At 32.9% G+C, this 27,741-nt stretch overlaps 1 protein-coding gene across 2 annotated transcripts in view; it reads left to right on the top strand.

Moving 5' to 3' along the window:
* The window catches only part of LOC114332093 (phenoloxidase-activating factor 1), a 170,525-nt gene that overhangs the window by 46,052 nt on the left and 96,732 nt on the right, over window positions 1-27,741 (top strand). The window contains exon 2 of one of the 2 annotated variants that reach the window (XM_028281804.2): window positions 3,441-3,551. The exons of the other annotated variant lie outside the window; for it this stretch is intronic. Within the exon in view, the coding sequence (XP_028137605.1) occupies window positions 3,441-3,551 (111 nt within the window). The remainder of the gene's footprint in view (window positions 1-3,440; window positions 3,552-27,741) is intronic. 2 annotated transcript variants of the gene reach the window in all.

The raw sequence follows: 27,741 nt of genomic DNA, 5'->3' as shown, positions 1-27,741 counted from the left end.
CGAGTTTGTTCATAAGGACTTTTAGGTCTTCTAGGTTTTCCGCAAATACAATGGCGGCCTTTGTATATCTTATGTTGTTCAACCGGTAATCGTTTCTAGAATATATATTTTTCAATTTTGTGCAAATCTTCACAAAACATTCTTTCCACTAAACCACTACGTGATTTCAATTTTGTGATTTGCAGTTTGATTACAGTAGAGGTACCTAATTACTTTGAGACATTTGTTGTTCACTCCTACTTCTTTGAGTATTTGAATCATCTTGGCGTACTGTACTCTATCAAAGCTTTCTTGTATTATAAATTATAACCAACGAGACATGTGTAAAGTCGCAATTGACGTCTATGCATCTTTGGAATAAGACTTGTACTGAAAACAGAGCTTCCCTTATATCAATATCGTTTATGAACTGCTTGGGAAAAATTTTACTCACATAGCTTGAAAAATCTCTTATGGATTGATAATCTTTAGAAGGAGTTTTGGGATATGTCTCATGAACTTCAGTATTCTTAGCCTATCATTTACCTGTTTTTCTAGCTCAAAGGTGTTACCTTGTTTGCCTTCAAACAGTTTGAGATGTTAAAATTACTGTATATTAAAATAGACTCTTCGACTCAACTAACTTAAGAAGACACTTAGCTAACTTAACACGTATGTACGATTAAATCGGGCACGCTTGAGATAAAATGAGCAGTGTGAATAAAAAATAAGTGTTTACTTTAAGAATTCAGTTATAGTATAAGTACAATCTTATTAGATTCAGCTATAAGTTTAAGTACATTCTGAAAAATTTGTGAATAATATTTTGCTTATACTTATAAGTGTATACTAAAAAATTTAAGTTTAAACTAACAACAGGAAACACAAATCTAGAAAAAACTTATAAAAACCGGCCGTATTCCATTTTTGTCAACAGATTTTTCAGTTTATTCAGTTATTTATTACAACCATTAGCAGACACACGTTTGTAAAAGTGTAAAAAATGAGTTCCGAGTACGACAGTGAATTTCTTGACTCCGAAGTCGGTGAAGAACAAAGTGGCAATTTGCGCTTCATATAGGCACTCTAATCACAAAGTTTTATTTGATAAGTCGCAGTTGCCATTAATTAGAAAAAATAAGGAAATTTGCTTAATTAAAATGCAGGAATCATAAAAAACGATTTATGGCAAAAGTGTTAATGTAAAACAATTGAAAAAAAAGATTCAAAATATGAAAAACGAATTAAAAAAGGAAACAAATAAGAAAAAAACTGTAAATAAAAAAATTATTTTGAAAGATTGGGAAAAAAATTGCTGGACATTATAGATAAAGATGAGAAAAACCCAACATTGCATAAAATTCCTGGAGCGGCGACAACGGGATTGAAGCCATTGGAAAATGTAGAAATGCAAAAACCAGCGAAGACAAGGCCGTTTTAGTCAGACCTCCTCCTCCTTCCTCTTATATTACACCATCAGAAGCAAAAGGAAATAAGCTGGAAGGGTAAGAAACAGATGAGACTGCAAAATTATGCACAGCAGATCTACAAAGACTGGTTCTTCTTGAGCAGTTAAAACTTACGCGCATGCAGATCGAGCGAGAACAACTATTATTGAACAAGCTACGTCAAAATCCACCCGAAACCCAAGGTCCCGAAAGCGAAGGTCCCGAAATTTCAACTTCTTTATATTTAGATAAAATATATACAATGTTATAAATGATGAAATATGATATATTTTTTAAGGTACACACCCTGTATATTTTTATTTGTTTCAACAGTTTTTGAATATAATTTTGAATTTATAACTATAACAATTTATATAATTAAATGTTTAGTTGGTAAATTAAATGTTTGATTTCTTCTCTCCGTTGGAGTCCCCTTCTCATAACATTTTCAGCGTCATTTTCTAAATTGTATTGCTCTTCTTCTTCGTCATTCATGACATTTTCTTCTTCATCGACAGGAAGTGGATCATTTAAATACTTTGATATATTATGAAGTACAGCACCACTAATAATAACAGATGCAACTCTGTCTAATTTTACTCTAACCATATATTGCAAAATTGGAAACCTTCTCTTCAGTTGGCCAAAGCACCTTTCGATTATGACTCTTTCTTTCATGAGAAGTGTGTTAAACCCAATTTCTTCACTAATTTCGGGATTTCTGTATGGCGTCATCAGCCAACGTCTGATTCCATAACCAGAATCACCTAATAACACCATATTGTTATGCCGCATATTATTCATTTCGACATAAACTGCAGAATTCTTTAGTATCCTACTGTCGTGTACTGACCCAGGCCACGGACTGAGCGTCTATGGAAGTAAATTCTTCTTTTGCATTACATGTTGCCTATACATTTATGCTAAAGTAACCTTTTCTGTTATAGTATTCGTCTCCATGCTCAGATGGTTTCGGAATTCTTATATGTGTACAATCAACAGCACCAAATGCACAAGGAAACTGATACTTAGCACTCCACCCTTGTTGTGCTTCAGCAATGTTATTTAAAGGAAAACGTAACCAAATATGTGATTTTTGAATTATTTTAGTCAAAACAAATTTCGCAGTTTTACTCATTGTTGTTCGATGAACACCTTCATCCTTGCTAACTCCAATTTGAAATTCAGGATCACTTAGAAATCGAAGAAATATCTGCATTTTTTGTCTGGGATAATGCTCCTCCCCTTGTTTCTCCAGTGTCTTCAAGGAAATTTTCTGCTAACCACTCCACATTAATTCTCGAAAAACGATATAAATTATGATATTCCTCATCCCGACACTCACTTCGTTGAGAATAATATTTTCGACTTCTAATGTTCATAAATTGAGCCATTTTTAAACGTCTTCGATTGAAGTTCTATACAAGACTTTTTAAGCTGCACATTACCTGGCTTGAAAAATTCAAAGTTGTTACTTTAAAATTTCAGTAAATGCTGTATTTTATTCACATCTAAATAAGCGTTTACTACAAAAAGACAGAACATACTTAAAGCAAACAGAATAAACTTATAAGTTTAAGCTACGACTTAATATTATTCACAAAAATGTTAGCTTTGGTTAAGAAAAAGGTACTTTAAGTGCATACTACAATTTTATTCACACTGCCCATTGACTAATATTAGAAGAAACTTATTTAACTTATGAGATCTTGTGTATTGTAAATTAAATAAATTTAGGATTAGGATTTTTTCATTGGTTTCATTGTAACTTTTGGATTTCGATTTGATTGTATTTAGTATATTTTCTTGATTTTTATTTGTTTGAATTAATTTCTTTGGACCTGCAATCAGACTTAAAGATCTGACCTAGTATGTCATCTAATCATTTAAATATGTTAAGATGTGGTTATTTAAATGAAGTACGTTACATTTATATTTATTAAATCAATTATAATGCCGCCAGTAAGTATAACTATCAATAAGATTACTATTATTAACATTTTACCTTTGAAGGTTTTTTCATTGGGTACAATCCGTACATTGGTTATGCAATACCAAATAATAACCGAAATAAATGGGCAAGGGCAACTCATATCAATCCACTTTTGCTACCAGATTTTAACGGTAAGTCATGATTTATAAATTTAAAAAAAAATTCCGTTTTATGGATACTACTAAAAGTAATATAAAGATGTTAAAATCATAATAGATTATGTACTTGATTGCTTTATTTAAATTGCAAAAATATAGTTTGTGTTTCTAATTAGACAAGTGTATAATCGAGAGCATAAAATTATGCACCATGAACATAGAAAATACAATAATTTAAGCAACGTATACATATATTTACATGATTAAATACAGTTACTCATTAAGATATCCTCAGCGCTAGATAAAAGCACAGTGGGCATAAATATAAATTAAGAAATACTTAATAACATAAGGTGTGCTGATGACACAGTGATTCTTGCGATATAGCATGGAGGAGCTGAGTTGCCTGATGAGTAAGACACAAAGAACAAGTGCACAAAATACGGGCTCGAACTGAACATCACAAAATCAAATGGATGCTAGTAAGCAAAATCCAACAACGAGCAAGACAACTGATATTAGGCAATCAAAGAATTGAACAAGTGGATTCGTATACTTACTTAGGAACAACAGTTAATTCAAGTTGGGATCAAGCGAAGGAGATACGTATAAGAATAAAAAAAGCAAGAACGTCGTTCACTTCTTCTTCTTCGTCTAGCCATTCACGTCCACATCTGAACATAAGCCTCTTCAAGTCTTCCTTTTCATTGTTTCTTGTTGTACGCTACTTGTAGCCAATTTTTCCCGGTAGTTTGTTCCAGATCATCTGTCAATCTCATAGGAGGTCTGCCTCTGGGTCTTTTGTGTTGGTATGGTCTCCAGGTTAGAATTGTTCTGTGCCATTTGTTTAGATCGGTCCTAGCTACATGTCCAGCGTATTCCCATTTCAATTTTAATGATTTTTGCACCACATCGGTGACTCTGGTTTTCTGTCTTATCCATGTGTTTGTTTTCCTGTCCTTAAGTGATATGCCAAGCATTGCTCTTTCCATCGCGTGTTGAGTGACTCTGAGTATGTTCATATTCTTTTTTGTGATTGTCCATGTTTGTGCCCCATATGTTAATATCGGAATAATGCATGAATCAAAAATTTTAGATCTAAGATATAGTTGAATTTGCTGATTTCTGAGTATATAGTTCAGTTTGCCGAATGAATGCTGCCCATGCTAACTTTCTTCTCCTTTTTATTCGTTCACTAGCATGATGCAAATTTTCACCTCTAACGGTCTTACCCTACCTCTCACAATCCTACTTCTCAAATACATAACATGTTATGGAATGGAGGCGCAGACAATGTCTGCAACATTAATAAAGCAATTAAAGGCCTTCGAAATGTGTGTCTTACTGACGTGTATTACGTATATCTCGAACACATGACCACGAGGAGGTACTAGGTACTACGCTGGATAGGCAAGGAGAGAGAGGTAGGAATAATTATAAAGAAAAGAAAGTTGGAATACTTGGGTCACGTTATGAGGCACAGTAAATATAGAGTACTTCAGCTAATTATTATCCAAGGGAAAATAGAGAGCAGAAGGTGTCCAGGAAAGAGGACACTCATGGCTTCAAAACTTGCGGCAATGGTTCGGATTTGCCGAACCATTGAGATCTGCCGTGAACAATGTCAAAACAGCCATGTTAATTGCTAATATTCGGAACGGACAAGGCACGAAAAGAATAAGAAATAGATGTATGATAATGCCACACTACATTAATAATCAACCAGAAGAAATAAATTACGGATACGATGAGGTGTTCAACTATGTAACAATATACCCCCTTAGTGAGTGTTTCTCAATTTTCCAGAATTCGGGGCCCAATTTTCAAATACAATTTTTAAAGCGCTTCTATAACTTCCTTTTTTCATATCAAAATATAATATGGCGTATATTGAAAATTTGCTCCTACTAATACCCTTAGTGTAGCGTGTTAGTGGCGACCATCATGGCAATCTGTACTTTGCACACTGCTGCTTGTACAGGATTATATCAGCATCCAAAATAAAAGCAACTCATATTTATTTAATTTTTAAATATCTTAAAAACAAACATCGCCGGTTCTTGTAAAATAATTAGGTGACACCGATTGCCCAACATAGTGCACTAGTTTTTAAGAACGCTCTGTCAGCTATTCGATATTATTAATATTACACGGTCGAGTCGTGTCAACAATCTAAATAACAATATTAACAAGTTTATTTATAGATTCAGGAGAAGCATCGCTGATCATTCTTTTATCATTCGTTATTCGTGATTCATTATTCATCATGCGATATTTAGACCTCAAGCTCACCAGCTAGTTACTGTTGCATTTAGAGTTGGTGAATAAATACATATTTAACAAATAGTGTCTGCTTCATCAACCCCCATAGTATGGGTGGAGTACCACCATAATCCTGGCAGGATCATCCTATGTTAGTTGGAGTAGTTACCCCCTATGATTTTGTTGATGGAGCAGACACTATTTGTTAAAAGGGGGTAGTTACCCCCTATGATGGGTGTTGATGGAGCAAACACTATTTGTTAAACATGTATTTATTCACCAACTCTAAATGCAACAGTAACTAGCTGGTGAGCTTGAGATCTAAATATCGCATGATGAATAATGAATCCCGAATAACGAATGATAAAAGAATGATCAGCGATGCTTCTCTTGAATCTATAAATAAACTTGTAAATGTTGTTATTTAGATTGTTGACACGACACGACCGTCAAAAATTAATAATATCGAATAGCTGACAAAGCGTTCTTAAAAACTAGTGCACTATGTTGGGCAATCGGTGTCACCTAATTATTTTACAACAACCGGCGATGTTTGTTTTTAACCTATTTAAAAATTAAATGAATATGAGTTGCTTTTATTTTGGATGCTGATATAATCCTGTACGTGCTCGTAAGAGGTTTGTCGTTGTTATGTTGAACCACAAACGTAGATTTTTCAGCCAAAAAATCCTTCGCCTTCCTGATTCCCGTTTTCCTTCTACTTTTTCCTGTAAAATTAGTTGCAGCAGTCCATATCTCTCGTTGTTCCTCATAATGTGACCGAGGTATTCGATTTTAGCCGTTTTTATTGTGGTTGACAGCTATTTTTCTTTTTGTATTCTTAAGGTACTAGTACACTTTAGAACACCAAAAATAATCATTTTTTTCAAGAATTTTTTTCTCAGAATCTTTATTAAAAATGAACGTAAAACTTTTTGCACATGAATAACTAACTCTTAGATAGTACAAAAAATATGTCTTTCTTCATTTATGCCTTTACACTAATATTGTAGAGGGCGCAAAATTCGAGGCCTCGAAAAATGATGGCGGACAGTTAATCTCAGGATTGGGATATCTGAAACAAAAAAATCGTACTACATTTGAAAAAGGAAAGTTTCTTACGTGACAATTTATCACAATTTGACCAAAAAATAAACAATAAATATTTTTTAACCATGAAAAACTGAATAAAAACGAGAGATTTTTTCACAAAATTTTTTCCAATTTCCGTAAAATCTTTTTCCTGCGGAAATTTTCACTAACAGTTGTAAATTGTCACGTAAGAAATCTTCCTTTTTCAAATGCCGTACGATTTTTTTGTTTCAGAGATACCAATCCTGAGATTAACTGTCCACCATCGGAACTACTTTTTTTCGAGGCTTCGAATTTGGCGCCCTCTACAATATTAGTGTAAGTGCATAAATGAAAAAAGATATATTTTTTATATTCTCTAAGAGTTAAATATTAATGTGTAAAAAGTTTTATGTTCATTTTTAATAAAGGTTCTGAGGAAAAAAAATCTTGAAAAAATGCTTATTTTTGGTCTTCTAAAGTGTACTAGTACCTTAATAAAACACCCTGATCAATAACGTGGTAAGCAACATTTCGAATGCTTCAGTTTTCTTGCAGGTGACTCTAGTGAGTCTACGACTCAACTCCGGAGCACAATATAGGAAAGATATAACATCGTAATAACCTGATTTTTATGGGTATTGATGAATCATGACATTTGAATAGCTTAGCCATCTAAGCTATCGGTAACTCTAAACTGTCAATGGAACTAATAATACTATTAATAAAGATGCTTCATTAATTGCATATGCCCGATTTTTTAAAGATTAAAGCAGCAGCACTCGTTGTCTTTGACATTTTTTCTAACCACATATTCTAACCACATTCTAGTCCATCAGATTGAGACTAAAGTTTCATTTGTATGAAAGGTACACCCTAAAAAGTCTAGGTTTAAGGTTTTCCAACCTAATTTTCTTTTTAATTTTTCTGAGGATTTTTCCGGAGTGGTAATCGAAACGTCAAAAAAAAGGAAGGCCCATGACGAGATGGTTGGATGACGTGGAAGACGACCTGAAAACTATGAATATAAGACAATGGAGGAGAAGGACACAAGAGAGATCTGAATGCAAGGACATAGCAAGAAGAAGAAGAATCGAAACGTCATACAATATTTAATTAAGAAATGTATTTTTCATTAAACCAACGATTGTGACTCAATCCCATATAAACATAATACTAAATTAAACATGCCACAAGAAAACAGTTTCAGAACCTTGCCATTTATTAATGAGGCAAGAATATACAAACATACAGGGTGATTGATTAGTGGGGTAAAGCTCAATAGATCCGCTATAGTAATAGATAGCAATAAAAGTTAATAACAAAAATTTTAGCCCCCTTTGAGCTTCATATTACAAAATTAGTTAGAATGTTACAGGGTGTTCGATAACACAGTGGCAGACCAAACTTATGTTTTTTTAAATGGAACATCCTATATTTTATTTTATATTCGAAATCCATTTAACTTCTTCATCACAAAAATATAAAGGTTTGTTATGTTATACAGGGTATTTACAAAGTTATAACCAATTTTGTATGAAGATCGTAAAAAGTTCAACTCCCTGTATAAATAAGAATAAGCACAACATCAATGGTTTATTCATGCCATATTTTTTATTTATTGTCAAAATTTGGAAGAATTATTGACATTGCTAATTTTCTTTATATCAAATACAGGGTGAGTCAAAACGCAAGTACATTATTTTTTCAGTAATGTTAAATGGAACCCCCTGTATTTTATATCATTATTGAAAAGTAACATTACCGTACTTTAATTTTTATTTAACATTCCTTATGTCCAAATTAATTAGCTTTCGAGATATTTTAATTTTTCAGAGCAAATTATTTTAGGTGTCTAAATTTATCTAAATTTCAAGTGACTGAATTAACAATAATTGACGATTACTGATTTATCAATCCGGTAATCAATGTAACAATGTAGCAAATAAAGAAATAAAAATAATTTATTAGTAATACATTTTACAAAAAAAACACAACCACAACATGCAACATTTTTGAAACAATTCAAAACTACTTTTTTATGTAAATGCAACAAATAAAGAAAGAAAATTAGTAATAAATTTTACAAAAAAACACACAAACACAAAATACAAAATTTTGTGAAGGCAATTAAACACTACTTTTGTATGTAAATGTAACAATGTAACAAATAAAGAACGAAAAATAATTTATCAGTAATACATTTTGCAAAAAAAAAACATGTTTGAAAAAATTAGAAGCTACTTTTAATAAAATATTTTTAATACTTAATGACATACGGTGTTCAAAATTACCTCCTAACACATTTATGCACGCCTAAAAACGATTATTGAATGAGCTACTTACTCTACGAAGCATTTGTAAATTAACACATCGAAATACACTTCGTATTCTATTTTTCATCTCATCCCTTGTTGTTGGAGGTATTTTATAAACTTCATTATTAACGTAACCCCAAAACAGTCAGTCGAGTTTATTAATTTCTGGTGATTTGGGTGGCCGCGCTACTGTCCATTGAAAAATGAAAATATCTTGAAAACTAAAAAATTTAGACATAGGGAATATTATACAAAAATTAAAGTACGGTAATGGTACTTTTCAATAGTGATATAAAATACAGGGTGTTCTATTTAAAACCACTGAGAAAATAATGTACTTGCGTTTTGACTCACCCTGTATTTGATATAATGAAAATTAGCAATATCAATCTTTCTTGAAAATTTTGACAATACTTTAAAAACTTGGCGTTAATAAACCATTGCTATTTTGCTTATTTTTATGTATACAGGGAGTTGAACTTGTAACGATTTTCATATATAATTGGTTATAACTTTGTGAATACCCTGTATAACATAACAAACCTTTATATTTCTGTGATGAAGAAGTTAAAATGATTTCGAATATAAAATAAAATATAGGGTGTTCCATTTAAAAAAACATGAGTTTGGTCTGCCAATGTGTTATCGAACACCCTGTAACATTCTAACTAATTTTGTAATGTGAAGCTCAAAGGTGGCTAAAATTTTTGTATTTAACTTTTATTGCTATCTATTACTATAGCGAAGCAACTGAGCTTTACCCCACTAATCAATCACCCTGTAGAGTGGCAGAAATGCGTTGGAGTATGCAATATATTTGGATCCATTGTAGTGGATCCAAATATTGCATGACATACGACGATGCACCTGGGAGCACTAGAAGAGGAAAACCTCCCGGAAGCTAAGAAGTCTTTAAATGATTTATTTGAGATGAAATTAAGTTACTTAGTCGGAATATCCGAGCCAGTAAATATTTTGTATCTACAACTCTAAGGAAGAAATACATATACCGGGTGTCCACTTATAGTTTCCCCCATTTTAACTGCCTATAACTTCTAAACAGCTTAAGATAGAAATATGCGGTTTTCGCTGAAATGTTTTATTTTAGTAAAAGTTTTGTCTGAATGGATTGAATTTTTTATATCGCTTTCAAATACGAAAACAAAAATGGCGGATTTTTGAAAAAAAACGTTATTGACTTTTTTTTAATGGAACACCCTTTTTTGTAAATTAAAAGAAAGATCATTTACCTATCCAGCGATATAAAGTTTTTTAAAATCGGTTGTCAAATCTCTGAGAAATTAATTTTTAAAATGAGAGGTGCAACGTGGATATCGCATAGGTACCTAAATAACATAACTAAGCAAATTAATTGATTGGTTGACTTACCTGTTAAGGAGGGACAATCATAATTGTCCTATCTTACATTTCGAACATTATTTGTACTTATGGTAGTGGTCTTTTCGGGCCGCTGATCACAGTTTAAAGAAGCAGAAGAAGAAAAAGAAGATTATTAAGCTTCTTGACAAGTGACGTCCGCGCATCACTGTTTTTTTTTTATTTTATTTTTATCGCACAAGACATGGGTGGGTTCAAAAGAATCAATGGGGGGGAGCGTACAAATGTTCGAAATGTAAGATAGGACAATTATGATTGTCCCTCCTTAACAGGTAAGTCAACCAATCAATTAATTGTCCTTCACATAACATTTCGAACATTTGTACTTATGGTAGGCTGTTGAAAGATTAAACAATATTGTGCGATAAATAAACAAAAGTACATTGCAATCCAAAAATGAATAGTACTTAGCAATTTTTTTTTTTTAGAAACTTTACAAAAAATATATACATATGTATACCTAACTAATCTCTCTCTCCTGTCGTTTCCCCATTACTGAGGATCGTGATTTCTTCCAATATTCCTAACAATGTTTCTCCATTGGTCTCTATCTTCAGCTGCTCTAAGAGCTGCGCAGAATGAGTTTCCAGCTGAATGCTTTATTTGGTCAGACCATCTAGTTGGTGATCGTCCTCTTGATCTTCTCCCCGGAACGTTTCCAGAAACAATTAATCTCTCCAAACTGTCGTCACCTCTGCGAACTACGTGACCAAAGAATTGCAGAATTCGTTGCAGACATATTGTGGACAGCCTTTTTTTAATATTGAGTTGGTTTAGAATGGAAACGTTTGTCCTATGAGCTGTCCAAGGTATGCGCAGCATTCTTCTCCAGCACCACATCTCAAAGGCATCAATTTTTTGGCGCTCGCATGCGCGAAGAGTCCAAGTCTCTGCTCCGTATAGAAATATTGAGAATACAAGGGCATTCACCAGTCTCATCTTGATATTTTGAGAGATAGATCTGTCTTTCCAAACTTTAGTTAGGCGACTCATCGCATTTTTTGCCATCGTTAGTTATACTAGACCCGAGATAGACAAAGGTGTTTACTATCTGGTATTCCTGTAATATGTTAGTCAGTTGAATAGTGTCAAATCTGTCGACCACCATTATTTTTGTCTTAGCTTTATTGATTTTCAGACCAACTCTATTGCTTTCGTACTCAACTCTTCGCAGAAGATCAAACATTTCTTGCTCATTTGCTGCTATAAGTGTAGTGTCATCAGCAAATCTTAAATTGGAGATTTTCTTACCAGCTACTGTTACTCCACCGGCCCATCCTTCTAAAACCATCCTCATGACATGTTCACCATAAATGTTAAATAAGTCAGGTGACAACACGCATCCTTGTCTAACACTTATCTCGGTCTTGAATTGGTTTGAGAACTTCTGATCTAGTCGTACTGTCGCTATATTAGACTGGTATAGATTTTTAATAAGTGTCACCAGGTGCATTGGTGCGCCCATTTCTATTAAAATTGACCACAGATTTATCCAGCTTACACAATCAAATGCCTTTTGGTAGTCAACGAAGCATATAATCATAGGTACTTGAAATTCTCTAGATTTTTCAATGAGTTGTCTCAGGTTCAGGATTTGTTCCCTTGTACCTTTACCCTTTACAAACCCCGCTTGTTCCTGAGGTATTTGGTAATGTAGATAGGTTTTTAATCTGTTTTTGATGATATGCAACAAGATTTTACTAGCATGTGTTATTAGTGACAGTGTGCGGTAGTTTTCACATCTGGTAGTAGTTCCTTTTTTGTGTAGTGGGATATAAATTGAGGTACACCAATCAGATGGCCATTTTCCTGAATTCCAAACAGCGACACAGATAGAATGGATGATATGTAATCCTTTGTCACCCAGTAACTGTAGTATTTCACATGGTATTGAATCAATGCCTGGGGATTTATTTCCCTTTAGTGATTTAATTGCATCTTTGACTTCAGCGAGTAAGACAGTAGGTTCTCTAGGGTAGTCAGAAGGCCACTGATTTTCTGCTGATACCTCGTTATTTTTATATAGCTCGCCACAGTAGTTTCGCCATGTTTCCAATATTTCATCAGTATCGGTCTTTAAATTACCTTCCTTATCTATTACAGACCACGTTTGAGGTTTAAACTCTCTGGTAAGGAGTTTGATCTTCTAACTAATATATTAGAGCAATTATTAATTAAGATTCATGTTTATATTTTAATTATATGAGATGTGTACTTTCAACCAGGTACAAATAAACATAATAAGAAAATTAATGTTCTTACTAATATTAGTAACCTACACATGTAATATAATTACAATTACATACAATTACATGGACTCACCAGACAATACGGTTTTGCAAAGAGTCCGTAATCTTTTGCTAGAGGTTTATTATAAAAAATATTGAATACTTGAGAATTTTCTGTCCATCTCGCCGTCTCTCTAATATCTTCTATAATCCAGTTCTAACTCCCGCTGAGGTAGATGCATGTCTGACACTATACACTTTAAAAATATTAGTGTCTATATTTTTAATTTAAAAAAATGTTATATCTATCTACTCAACGCCTGGGTAGATGTTGCTTTATACGTCTCTTTTTTTTTTGTTTTTAGTTATAAACAAATTGTCTTCCGATTGAGGACGAATGTTTTAGAAATCTCTAAACACTCTCAACTGTGTTTTTTGTTTTAAATAGGTTGATATTTGTTTATTTATTATTATTATTATTATTTTTTGGGGAAGTTTTTATCCTATGTTATATCAAAATGTCAATTTTATCTTGATCCATGAAAATATTCTGAATTTTTATTAGGTACAGGGTTTGCAACCTCTGAACTGAAGTGAGTGCAATCAACATTACAAGTTTGTAAGTAAGATCTTTCAGGGAAAGGCTTGTGAGACGAAATAATGTTTCTAAATAAAGTAATACTGGTAGAGGGTCCCAAGTTAATTAATATTTGGGCAATTAAGGTTTGAGGTTATATATACATTTGTAAAAAAATTTAAAAATGTTTTTATAATATTCTAGGATATCTTCTATCAACGCCAATGCAGCACTGTGAATGTTAATACGAGCTATAATTATAATCCGGTTCTACGATAGATTTAATAAAATTAAAATTTGATAATTCATAAGCAAAATGGTTATTATTTTATACTAAACCGTCACCATCTCTTGAAAACTGTATCATACAGATTTAGTGATTTGTTGTAATAGATGGGATGGAATCCTCAGGAATGCCTTTTCTTAAAAAGCTTGCCTGACAAGAATATGGAAACCCAAAGGATGTCCTAGATATAAAACCCCAAAAAAAATTCTAGATTAAATTTTTATCAGGTCCATAATTATCTTTTTGGTTGTGTAAGGTATGCTGGTCAAAGGTTGTGTACCAAGGCTGAAAAACATAAAATTTAAATCCATGCCAATCTAGAGTGAAGGCATTGGCTTTCTCTGATCCGGGGTCAGGGTTCAAAATTACATACCTTGCACATTTTTTTTTTTTAGGATATGTGGCAAACATATCGATTTCTGGAATAAGAAGCTGCTCAAAAATTATAGTAACACAATTATCACTTAAAGAATACCTACTCTGTTTCTATTTTTAAAGATCTTGATTCCGAGTCAGGCAAAAGCATTTTTTTTACTGTTACAGACGCAAAAATAATTTTTAAATTCCTGTTTTCACAGAATTATTAAACTTATCTGCAAATGTTGAGTACTGTACACTACCCATCTTGTTAGTGCAAGACACAGCTGTTGCGTTATTTATTCCTAGCAAAATGTTACAATTCCTATATTCGTTGAAAAAGAATTTCAAGCCACTATATGCTGCTAGTAACTGAAGTACATTTATATGTAGTTGTTGTTCATGACTCCAAAAACCATGAGTTTTGTTATCAATGCAGCATACCCGCCATGCTAAAAGATATATGCATCGCAAAATATTTCAAGTACATAATTGGATTATTTTATATTTTGCTCACTAATTGGTATGTTATTTAACCACCAATTGTAATCATTTTTAAGTATTTAGGTATGGTCATTTTAGTGTTATAACTATTAGTTTAAGAAAGAGGCTACTTTTCTTTTGTATTTATTTATATATTGTTTTTTTTTAGTATAATTTTCCATATTTAACTTCCATAAATGGACGAACTGTTACAAACTGACCGATTAAGGCTGCAAATGATCTTATTTTACATGTACTTTTATTTTTGATGTTCTGAATACTATTAGATTTTTTTTTGTCAGCAGGTGCAAAATATATCAGGTTCGAATCAAACGTAAAACCAAGAAAAGTTATATTTTGTGGGGGGTGAAAGTATACTTTTCCTTTTTTTTTTATTTATAGTAAATCCCAAGCAGAAAAAACATAGAAAATGTTTAAACAATATTTTCTTTACATTTTAAATATGATTTTGAAATTGGTAAATGGTCCTCTAAAAAATTGACAAAAGTAAAGCCTCCTGTTATTAGATTATTTAGGGCTGGTTTTAAAGTTTTTGTAAATATAAAAGCCGAGATATTATTCAAACCAAATGGTAAACAGTTTAATTAATATAAAAAAGTTCTGTACTTAAATTTTAAATATTTTTTAGAATTTTAATGAACAGGAATAGCAAAATAGACAACTTTTAAATCTATTTTTGCCATAACCCTTGAAAATGAGCTTGAGGACTGACCTATTATAGTCTTCCAGCTTAAAATATGTGGCTTCTATAAAGCAATTTAATTATCTTAAATTCAAAACAAAATTCTCTGATTTCCGTCTTTTTAGGCACAAAAAACTACGAAAAATAAATTGTCTTTTTGTATGTGAAGAAGGAGAAATAGTAATTTTTAATTACTTTTCAAGTAATTTTTTTTTTTTTTGTCATACGACCAGTTTGGGTCTATGAGAACTTTTGGTGCTCTCTCTTCAGAGGGCGTTGTTTTAAATAAAATATTAAAACCTTAGACCAAACTTAAAAATTTCTTATCTGAAGTAATCCCTTTCCATATTTTAATACAGTTAGCCATATTACCCTATTAATTTTTATTGACATTTAGTATGACATCCTGGTTGTTCTCATTTGCTTTTGGTACTGCTGTCTGTTCGATTGTTTGCATCTCGATGCTAGTAGAGGGTGATTTGAGTACTGACTTTGTCCAATTCTTGGTCTGCTCAAGGTTGGATTGAAGTTTAAACGCTGCTGATTAAAGTTGCTAGATTCTGAAAGAACTCTTGATGGATGCTGAGTGGAAACAGCAGCTTGGCTTTGTGGTATAGTCTTTGGATAAACAGTGGTCTTTTGTGGCTTCGTAATGACTTTGAGATGACTTAATAAAGCTGATTTTGTATCTTTGTTTAATATTTTTGACAAAACCAAACAAAAAATTATTGTAAGTACACTTACTAACTTTGTAATATTAAGGTAGACGATAAAAATCAATGCAGAATGTGCAAAAAGTAGTTAAATATATTTTATTCTATTCTAAACTTCTGGGCTACTATAAGTAACTCTGCGAAATAGAAGTAGCTCAAAATAAAGATTTTCTGGGCTACTAAAAAAAGTACCCTCTTCTAGTTTTATTGTGTGAGGACAAACCAAACAAACATTTAATGTAAGCAGTAAACTTACTACCCTCGTAATATGAAATCTAGGCAAAATGTGCACAAAGTAGTTGAATAAATACATTTTATTGTATTCTAAACTTCTGGGCTACATTAAAGTACCTCGGAGAAATAGAAGCAGATAAAATAATCATAAAGATTGTCTGGGCTGCTAAAAAGTACCCTCTGCTGTAATTTTATTGTTTGAAGACAAACCAAACAAAAAGCTTGGTGTAATTAAACTTGCTTGTAATCTTAAATCAAAGTAGAATTTACAAAAGTAGTGAAATAAATATAATTCTATTGTATTCCAAACTGCTGGGCTACTGTAAAAATACCTCTGAGAAATAGAAGCAGATAAAATGATCATAAAGATTGTCTAGGCTACTAAAAAATACCTCTGCTCTAGTTTTATTGTTTGAACACAAAACCCAACAAATAATTTAGTGCAAGTAAACTTGCTTGTAACGTGAAATCGAAGTAAAATTTACAAAAGCAGTTAAACTAATATATTTTGTTCTATTCTAAACTTCTGGACTACTGTAGAGTACCTCTGAAAAATAGAGGCAGGTCAAATAATCATAAAGATTTTTTGGGCTGCTTAAAAGCACCCCTGCTCTAATTTTATTGGTAAACCCTTTATTTTGTTCTATTTTAAACCTTTGGGCTATAATTTTATTTTTAAACCCCCAATAATGTAGTCTGTATTACTTTGGGCTACCTTAAGGTATCCTTCTTGACACAAACAATATAAATTTTTGCATAATATCATGTCTGTCGGACATTTTGCTACAAAATAAACATTAATAGGAAAATCAGTGCAGTGTGGCAACATAGCGCCTGTTACATCTCTGTGTGTTTTGACAAATACTATTGACGTTTTGAGTATTTCGAATAGGGAAGAAGGCGAGATATAGTAACTATGACAACAGAGAAAATATATTGATAACAACAAAAAAGGAACCCAAGTTTGAATTTGGTTAAAATTGTCATTTCGTAAATATTAAATATTTATAGTTCGATCTATTCACACATAATTTAATTTATCTAACATAAAATGATTCAAAAATATCTTATAAATAACTTGGTCTTTTGGGATAAAACCCAAAAATATCATATAAATACCTTAACTCTACCAGTTTCTGTTGCAAATTTTCATATTTCCGCCTCTTTCGGGATACACAATTATTCTCTGATGACTTTTGTGGTATTTTAAACACTGTCTAATAATTTTTATAAAACTATTTGGAAAGCACTTGTGATCAGTACACGCACAGAAAAAAAACAGTGATGCGCGGACGTCACTTGTCAAGAAGCTTAATAATCTTCTTTTTCTTCTTCTGCTTCTTTAAACTGTGATCAGCGGCCCGAAAAGACCACTACCATAAGTACAAATGTTCGAAATGTTATGTGAAGGACAATTGATATTATGTTATGTGATTTCCACATTGCATCTCTCATTTTAAAAATTAATTGCTCAGTCATTTGACAACCGATTTTAAAAATTTTTATATTGCTGGGTGGGTAAATGACTGTTTTTTCAAGTTTTTGTGTAAATGACCATTTTTTATATCGCTTTTAAATAAAAAATGGCGGATTTTTGAAAAAAAAAACGTTGTTGACTTTTTTTTAAAACATCCAGTATATTTTTTGTAACTTGAAAAAATGGTCTTTTACCTATCCAACGATACAAATTTTTTTAAAATCGGTTGTCAAATGAGTGGGCAATTAATTTTTAAAATGAGAGATGCAATGTGGAAATCACAATAATAATATCAATTTGCTTAGTTGTTATTTAGGTATGTGATATCCACGTTGCACCTCTCATTTTAAAAATTAATTACTCAGTGATTTGACAACCGATTTTGAAAAACTTTATATCGCTGGATAGGTAAATGACCTTTCTTTAAATTAAAAAAAAAATATATACTGGGTGTTCCATTAAAAAAAAGTCAACGTTTTTTTTTCAAAAATCCGCCATTTTTGTTTTCGTATTTGAAAATGCGATATAAAAAAATTCAATCCATTCAGACAAAACTTTTACTAAAATAAAACATTTCAGCGAAAACCGCATATTTCTATCTTGAGCCGTTTAGAAGTTATAGGCAGTTAAAATGGGGGAAAATATAAGTGGACACCCGGTATTATGTGGACACCAGTGATAAAGTTAGTTAATTTTGTAGAAAGTTGGAGCTGTCGGGCAGAAATATGAAGCAAAAAAACTAGATGTTCTGCAAATGGCAATGAGTATATCAAAACATACCAAGAATAAGAAAGGTTTGTAAAAGTTGTACCATGTACCTATGTGTGGCAATAAGAGTTCGTTTAGCCATGTTGGCACAGAATTTTAAAAATTATTTTCTTGTTGACTAAAATTTATTATGTTCTTGACGTATTTTCATTTAATATTTATTTTTAACATCTGATTATGATTCTTTAACATCTTTCAGTAAAATTTAGAAGTAAAAATTTCCTGCTCGTTTATCTCTGCTTTTCTATTTAACTTAAAATACCTATTAATTGAAAATATAATATTGCTAAATGATAATAAGGATTAACGTCTTTAAACATATGAGATCATAACCGACATGCGAATTTTCCAGCACAAACTATTTCTTTTTTTTATGTACATATCCCCGACGAATGTTGGCGGTCATCATGGCAATCTTTATCTTATCTGCATCAGCGCGGTAAAGCTGCGCAGATGTTGTATTAAACCAGTCTCTGAGGTTCTATAACCAGGATGTTCTTTTTCCTGGACCTTGGTTTCCAAATATTTTTCCTTGCAGGATGGCTTATAACAGGGAATATCAAATCTGGATTCGTTTCGCATAATGTGTCCGAAGTAATCTAACTTTCGAGATTTGATGGTAGTCAGTACCTTTCTGGTTTTCTTCATTTTTCTGAGGACCTTGTCATTTGTGACTCGGTCAATCCACGGGAATTTAAGTATTCTCCTATATAGCCAAACCTCAAATGCTTCAAATTATCTGAACATATCTTCGCTACGTCCACAAGTTCCACCTTGAAGACGTACCATCTCAGCATTCTTACTTTGATTGAGGTTGTGGCCCTTGAAGAAAGATCCATCCGGTTGAAGGACGATCTAGCTTTTCCGATGTGCATTCTTATCTCTTGGTTGTTGGTCCATTCTTAATTTATTGTGTTGCCGAGGTAGTTGTATTGCGTCATTCTTTCTACAGCGGTTTGGTTGACGTAGAATTGACCAGCAGACTATATATTCGATGCTGTTTGATGAAAACTCCCCTGGTCCACATATCTCAAACAATTTGAAGCTTTGGCAACAGCCAACGATTATCATAAGAGAAGAAAAGGCTTTTCCATGATTGCGCATTTACTAGGTATCTCGTACTCTACTTATAAGACCAAAGGCATGACAGCACGAAAATAGCAACCATCAATAAAGATCTTCTTTTTTATGTAGAGGTGACTGTTTGATTTTCAATGTACCTCCAGTATGTTGTTCCATCGTTTTCGTGGCCTTACCACTGATCGTCTTCCTATTGGGTAACCGTATCTGGCCTTCTATACTACTCTACTTGCCATTCGGCTTATACGTCGGTTCCATTATTTTCTTCTATTTCTTTCCCCTCCTTGATGTTCTCCACTTTGCATCTCCGTCGTACATCTATATCTCTAGCTATATCCCGTAGCGTACATGACAATTAGACAGAAATCATTAGACCGAAAGCAGTAGACCGAACTTATTAGACCGAAAAGCACTTTACAGAAACCTTACTAGACCGAACCGCATTAGACCGAAATGGTACATAAATTTAAAAAATTGCAGTAAATTATGATAAGATTTTGTATTTTTTTTTGTACTATTTTATATATAGACTGTGTAAATTGTTACTCTGTACAGTCTGATATGAAAAAATGTTCATCCGTTAAACAAATTAGTGAAGGTAAAAATAAATTAAGGGTAGAGTGACGTTAACACCATTTTAACTGTTTATATTATAATAACCATCCAAATAGCATTTAGTTGTAATTACATTAGTCTTATCTTTTTTACTGCGACAAGTAAAAAGAACTGCTTTTCGGTCTTCTGTTGTTCGGTCTAGTGAGGTTTCGGTAAAGTGATTTTCGGTCTAATGAGTTCGGTCTACTGCTTTCGGTCTAATGATTTCGGTCTTTTTACAGTAAACCATCCCGTAGTTTCTTACCATCAAGTTTTCTAAGGGTTTTTATCTCACCTATTTCCAGCATTTTATTTATCCTCCCTGTGCCAACTAGTGTTTCTGCCACCCATGTAATTATTGTTCCGATGACTGTTCAGTAAATTCTGGCTTTTATTTCTTTCCAGATTTTTTATTTCTCCATAACCGTTTCATTAAGGCAATCTGCGGCTCTGTTTGGTCTATTCACTCGAACTTTCACTTCTTTTTCGAGCTTTCCTTAGCTAGATAGTGTGATGCCTATATATTTAAACTCCATCAATTGTTATATTGATACGCAGTAACGACAATCGCCTTATAAACAATATGTTCTGGCAAAGGCCAGATGGAAGAAGGTCTGTCGGGTGGCCTAGAAAAAGGTGGAAGGATGCAGTCAAAGAAGATCTAGAGAAAATGGGAGTGCGACAATGGGAATTAGTGACACAGGACCGACAAACATGGAAGGAAATAGTAAACGCAGCAAAGACTCACGAAGAGTTGTAGCGCCAATGATGATGATGAATTGTTATATTATATGACTCCTTTTATTTTTGATCTCTAATTTACACCTTAGTTGATTTGCTGATATCTCTCCTAACGCATCCCCCTCCAAGCATATTTGTCCCTTTTACACTCACCCTCACATATGACGCTCAGTCAGCATCAATATATCTTCAACGTCAGTTCTCACTTCGGATATCCACCTCTACCTTGGTCTTCCTACTGGCAGATGTCCCACCATAGTTCTGTTAAGCGTTAAAATAGGTGTTCTGTCATTATTTATTTATTCTTATGAGGTGCCCCCAGTGCAATCTTTTTATGTATCTTTAGATAATTTGCTATAGAGGGTTCTTTGTAATATTGGTATAACTCGTGGTTGAACCCTATTCTCTATATACCATTGTCTCAAATGAGTCACAATATCCTCCTCAATATCTTTCGTTCAAAAGTATTAATAGGGTTCATTGTATTTTGCTCATGATACATGTTTCTATACCATATGTTGCTATTGGTCGTAGAGGGTTTATATAATGTAAACTTAACTTTCCTATGGATGTCTTTGGATCCAAACACCTGTGATAGAGAGATGTATGCTTTATTAGCAAGCATTATCCGTTTCCGTATTTCTGCCTCCTCGCTGGCGTCCTCAGTTATCTGTACACCTAGGTGTATAAGCTACTTCAATGTTAGCGTCGTCTATTGTCAAATTCTGCAAGTTTTGTTGTTTCTTTGCTTGTATTAGCGCTTTTGCTTTATCTACGTTGATGGCGAGGCCTATTTCTTTCGCATTTTCTTCAAGCTCTATATAAAGTTCTGTGATGTCTCTTGCGGTTATTTCAAGTTTACACATCTGCGTACATTATTCTTCTTCTTCTTCACGTGCCATATCAGAATTATCCGACGTTGGCGATCACCATTGCGAAGGCTTCTCGATCTTCTGCAATATGGAATAGTTGTCCTGCATTTGATATCTGAGTCCATTCACGAATGTTTTTTAACCAAGAAACTTGTTTTCTTCCTACACCTCTACGGCCCTCTATGTTGCCTTTAAGGATCAGTTGTAATATTTTATATTGACTTCCCCTCACCATATGTCCCAGATAAGACATTTTTCGATGTTTAACAGTCTTTAGCAGTTCTCTATCTTTGTTGACCTTCCTTAGTACTTCTTCATTAGTTTTTCTTGCTGTCCAGGGTATCTTCAGCATCAGTCTATGAATCCACATTTCCAATGCTTCAATTCTGTTCATAATCGATACTTTTAGCGTCCACACTTCTGCACTATACAAAAGTACGGACCAAACATAGCACTTGACCATTCTTTGTCTTAGTTCGAAACTAAGATGATTATTGTAAAGAAATGACTTCATTTTCATAAAAGTGGTTTTAGTTATTGCTATTCTACGTTTTATTTCTATGTCTGGATCTAGTTGGTCCGTTATCACAGTTCCCAGATATGTCATTTTGTGAACTTTCTCAACTTGGACTCCGTTTAATTGAAGCTTTGCATCGGGATATGGGTCACGACTAAACACTAAAAATTTGGTTTTGTTTGAGTTTATTTTAATACCCATTTCCTCTCCTACCTCGTGAATACGATCAAGCAGAATTTGGAGACCTTCAATATTATCTGACAGAATTACTGTATCGTCTGCATATCTTATCACATTAAGTAGTTCTCCGTTGATTTTTATTCCATATGGCTGTCTCTCAAGTGCCTTTTTAAATAACTGGTCCGAGTAAACATTAAACAATGTTGGTGACCAAATGCAACCTTGTCTGACGCCTCGTTGTATGGAGATTTCATCGGTGTAGTTATCTCCAATTTTGACCGTAGCAGTTTGATTCCAATACAAATTTTTAATGACACGAATATCTTTGTCATCTATTCCGATATTTTTCAGTATTTGCATTAATTTTACATGCTGTACTTTATTGAATGCCTTTTCGACGTCCACGAAACATGCAAATACATCTTTTCTTTGATCACGGCATTTTTGTAATAGGATGTTAAGTGCAAAAAGTGCCTCCCTGGTACCCATAGCATTTCTAAAACCAAATTGGGTATCTTCGAGATCTTCTTCGCATTTGCGTCTAATTCTGTTGTGAAGTATTCTTAGGAAAATCTTAAGAGTGTGGCTCATTAGGCTAATTAATCGATATTCTGAGCATTTTCTCGCATTGTGTTTTTTAGGTATTGCGACATAGATGGATTTGAGCCAATCTGTGGGAATCACTCCGGTGTTATATATTGAATTAAAAAGTCTTACTACTACTTTTATGTTATCATCCTCTATTAGTTACAGCAACTCAGTTGGTGTATCATCTGGACCACAAGCTTTTCTAATTTTAGCACTATTTATAGCGTGTTCTACTTCGCATTTCATAATTTCTGGGCCTTAAATTTCAAGATGTCGTCTGTTATCCATTTATTTTTCTTGACTAAGTTTTTTCTATAATCATTGTTTGTGGAGATTTCGTTAACTTGATTTTTAAATTCACTCCATATTTCTTCTGGATCTTCTAGTTGTTCTCCGATGTTTGTTATTCTATTGTTAAATTCTTTTTTAATGTTATGTTTTATGTTTATATCGTCAAAGTTAAGTACATTGGTTTTTGGTTTTTGTCGCTGAATTCGTTTTAACCTTAGTTTAATATCTGCTACAAGTGGTTGATGATCAGATCCAATATCTGCCCCAGGAAATGTAGTGACTTTTTTGACGGCATTTCGGAAACGCTCATTTACAAGTATATAGTCTATTTGATTTCTTGAAGACTCAGGGTTACTGCCATCATCAAAGGGGCTTTCCAAGTGTATAGTCGTCGTTTGGGTAGTTTATACCAGGTGTTTGCAATGATCATATCGTTTTCTTTACAAAATTCATACAATCTCTGTCCTCGATCGTTAGGTTGCCCAAGACCATAAGGACCTACAGTCTGACCTCGTCGACCTTCTCCAATTGTTGCATTGAAGTCGCCTATAATATATAAAATTTCGTGTTTATTAAGTTTCTGCAAGATGTCTTGGATCTGATCATACAACTTCTCGACTTCATCGTCATATTTTCTATCTGCAGTCGGGGATAGATTTGAAGTATGTTAGTTTTAAATGGTTGAGTATTTATTTGGAGTAATATTATTCTATCCGAGACTGGTACGAAATTGGTCACATATTTACTCAGTTCTGATGTTACTAATATACCTACACCATTTTTGTGGTGCAGATCTTCTGTGTTGTTACCGGAATAATAGAATACACTTCCGTCCTTTTTACACAAGTTCCTGACGTACATTACAATCTGGATTTGCTATTATAACCATACATTTTGTCTTTTTTTGGGAAACTAAGGTGTTAAATTTTCTGGCGGTTATATTAAAGTGGTGCAACATACCTACGTTCTTAAGTAATCTGCACTTTGAGAGATTACTATTGCGTCGTCTTTTAATATATATTACAAGGGATCTCGTCTAACCGACAAGAGGAATCCCCAAGCTGAGGGTTGAGTCTCAATAGATCGCAGCGTGGAAACTGCTCTTCCAGGTACAACAACCTTCAGGCATAATCCCACGGATGGTAGCTTCGCACCATTACCCGCTCTAGTAAGTGCGTCAACCAAATGTCCGAACCTGCGGTTCCTCTCGTACTGAGCAACTGAGCAGGATTACTATCGCAACGACGAGTTATCAGTAGGGTAAATCTAACCTGTCTCACGACGATTTTTTAAGTTGTTTTTCTTCCATTTGGTTCTTTGGTCCATTTAGCTCTTACTTTTTTTTATTATTTTAAATAATAGAGGAATCTCCTGCCTTAACCCATGCATGGCCAACTTCAGTTGGGTCTATTAGTTATTCTTCTACTTTTACTGTTATTGTGTTGAGTAAATAAAGGTCGAAAGAAAAAAATACTATGCTGATTTTAGGCTCTTTTTAAAGTTGGTTCTTCTTCTTCTTTAAGTACCGTTTATTTCTGCGTAGTCGTGCACCGTACATTGTCTTGTCAGGTGAGATGTTAGTTAGTCAGTATTAAATAATTCTGTTTTAGCAGCATTGCGAAGCATTTCATATAGTCGGTTCGCTAAACTCAGATTTTTTCTGGCTAGAGATTGTAGTAGGTAATTTTTGTGTTTTGTTTATTGCCAATTTTGCCAAAATTGGCTAAATTACCAACTACTTAGTAATTATTAACTACTTAGTAATCATTTTTTGCCAATTTGACTAAAATTGGCAAAATTACCTATATTAAAATCACTAGCTAGTTGTGTCTGAGTTTAGCGAACCGACTATAGCTGCAGTTTCCTGTCCATTGGCGAATACTACACAGCCATGACATCTTTTTACGTCCCAGACCCTCTATCTTTCCTTTGAGTATCAGTTGGTGAAAAGTGTATCGTTCTCCTCGTAATATGTGCCCCAAGAATGCAGTCTTCTTACTTTTAACATAATTAAAAAATTCCCTATCCTGTAAGCTGGCTCTTCTTAATACTTCCTCATTTCTGACTCTGTCCATCTATGATAATCTAAGAATCTAAGCATTCGACGCAGGCACCACATTTCAATGACTTCAAGTTTGTTAATGGAACTGGCCTTTAACATCCATGCTTCCATTCTGGAAAATTTTCAATCGGGCAGTTTCTATGAAAATTACCATTTTCATAAAAACAATTTCTTAGATTTAGCTGAGATAGATTATTACCCCAGGAGTACCTATACTTATAAAAAACCTTTGGCAGTACTATTCTTATTTTCAACTTCTGTATACAATCACAAACTAGATACACATTTTTGCTTTTATAATTATTAATGCCTAAGAAATGCCGTACCCCATTTTTATCTATATCTGATTTTCTTGAGCAAAAAATAAAGCCCTGTCATTTTCATCTTGATCTTGTTGCCAATCGTAATAATAGGCCAGGAACGGAAGCTTTTCACCTCGCAATTTTTACAGAATGAAGCGATCTGCTTGAAAATTTGAGAATAAGTAGTGGATAGTCCAAGGATGGATCAAAATCTATATAATGCCGAAAGGCGTTTTTACCATGGGGGTGGTTGCCATCCCATCTCGGGGGTGGAAATTTTTTATTATATTTTGACCGCAAAAGTTGATAAAACATTCATTCTAAGCAAAACATGTTCTATACATTTTTTGATAAAATTAATAGTTTTCGATTTATTCGCTATCGAAAGTGTTAGTTTTGTATAGAAAAAATAAACGTTTTTCAATACACTCATTTACGATTCACTCAATTTATGCCGTAGAAAAAAATTGTTTAAACCAAGTTCTTGGAAATTAAATAACCTACAATTTTATATTGAAACATTTTTTCGTCTCTCTGATGCTAATCTTTCTATTCTGAAGAAAATGGCATTTTTTACCAAACTACAAAAATTCGTTATTCGCTTTTAACTCCAGTTTTTTAAAAACTAATCATTCTAAGCCAGTCAAACTTCTAGAATCTATTAATAATACATAAATAAATAAGAATGACTAAGGGCAATGACTAAAATCACCACTAACTTACATTATTATGCTTCCAATTGGATTTCTCCTTTTTTGTTCAAAAAAATATATTGATTTTTTAACCGTGACTTTTTTATTTTTTATCTTAGAAAGTTTGTTAAAAATTAATTTTGTAGGTTTTTACTACATCCATAAGCTTGTTAATATTAAATCTTATTAAAATCCTTAGTCGCAAAAAGAGGTGACTTTGAAAGGATTGGTATAGGTGGTTTTTGCATGTTATTACAAGATTTAATTGTCAATAGCTCACTCACTTTTCGCCGTAAAAAAATTTTTACAAACCATGTTCTTAGGAATTAAATCAGCTATAATTTTATATTTAAACATTTTTTCGTATCTCTGATGCTAATCTTGCTGTTCTAAAGAAAAAGCCATTTTTTTCCAAACTACAAAAATTCGTTATTCGTTTTAACTCCATTTTTTTTTAAAAACTAATCATTCTAAGCTGGTCAAACTTCTAGAACCTATTAATAATACATAAATAAAAAACCAAATAAGGTTAACGAATAATTTTAATTTGGGTGGTGATTAGGTGGTTGCTTGCGATCACTTTTTCGCTGAAAAAATGGGGACTGACATTCTTTTCATTATAAGTCACTTAATTTTTGAGGTAGAGACTTTTTTTATTTCTGGACATAGGTATTTTTAAGTACTTTAAATCAGTTTGAACAAGTTGTCCTCGAAAAATGCATAGCTTTTCCGTCTTTTGACTCTGAAACTACAATATTTAGCATTTGACGAAGAAGAGCCAACTAATAAAATATAGCTCGATTACTATTGGTCTTAAAGAAAATTTAAAAAACTGTTTTTTTATTTTTTCAAAAGGTACATTTTTGATAAGTAAAGTTGTTTTGATAAAACGACAACTTTTCTAGTTATTATTAGCAGAAAACTTATTAAAAACATTGATTTTTTCGATATAAAATTAACACTTCGATAGCGAATAAATCTAAAACTATCAATTTTATCAAAAAAATGTATAGAACGTTTTTCACCAACTTTTGCGATTAAAATATAATAAAAAAATGTCCACCCTCGAGATGGGGTGGCAACCAACCCCATGGTAAAAGCGCCTTTCGGCATGATATAGATTTTGATCCTTGGACTATCCACTACTTATTCTCAAATTTTCAAGCAAATCGACCCATTCTGTAATAATTGCGAGGTTTTGTCCTATTTTAAGCTTCATTACTTGGACTATAATTATAGTTTTAGATTATAGATTCAATTTAATTGTGCATGTAATTCTATGTAAGTTTTTAATTGCAGAGGTAAACTGTATTATTAAATAATAATTGTATAGCACGAAGATGTTTATTTACAAAAGAATTTAGTAATCATTTAGTGAAGCCTTCTTAATTTTCTTGTACACAATGAAAAATAGTCAAATTCTCTGTGC

Source organism: Diabrotica virgifera, chromosome 6, assembly GCF_917563875.1.
Source record: "Diabrotica virgifera virgifera chromosome 6, PGI_DIABVI_V3a".
Taxonomy (NCBI): domain Eukaryota; kingdom Metazoa; phylum Arthropoda; class Insecta; order Coleoptera; family Chrysomelidae; genus Diabrotica; species Diabrotica virgifera.
The sequence above is the reverse complement of the archived record's forward strand: the minus strand, read 5'-3'. Positions and strand labels throughout refer to the sequence as shown.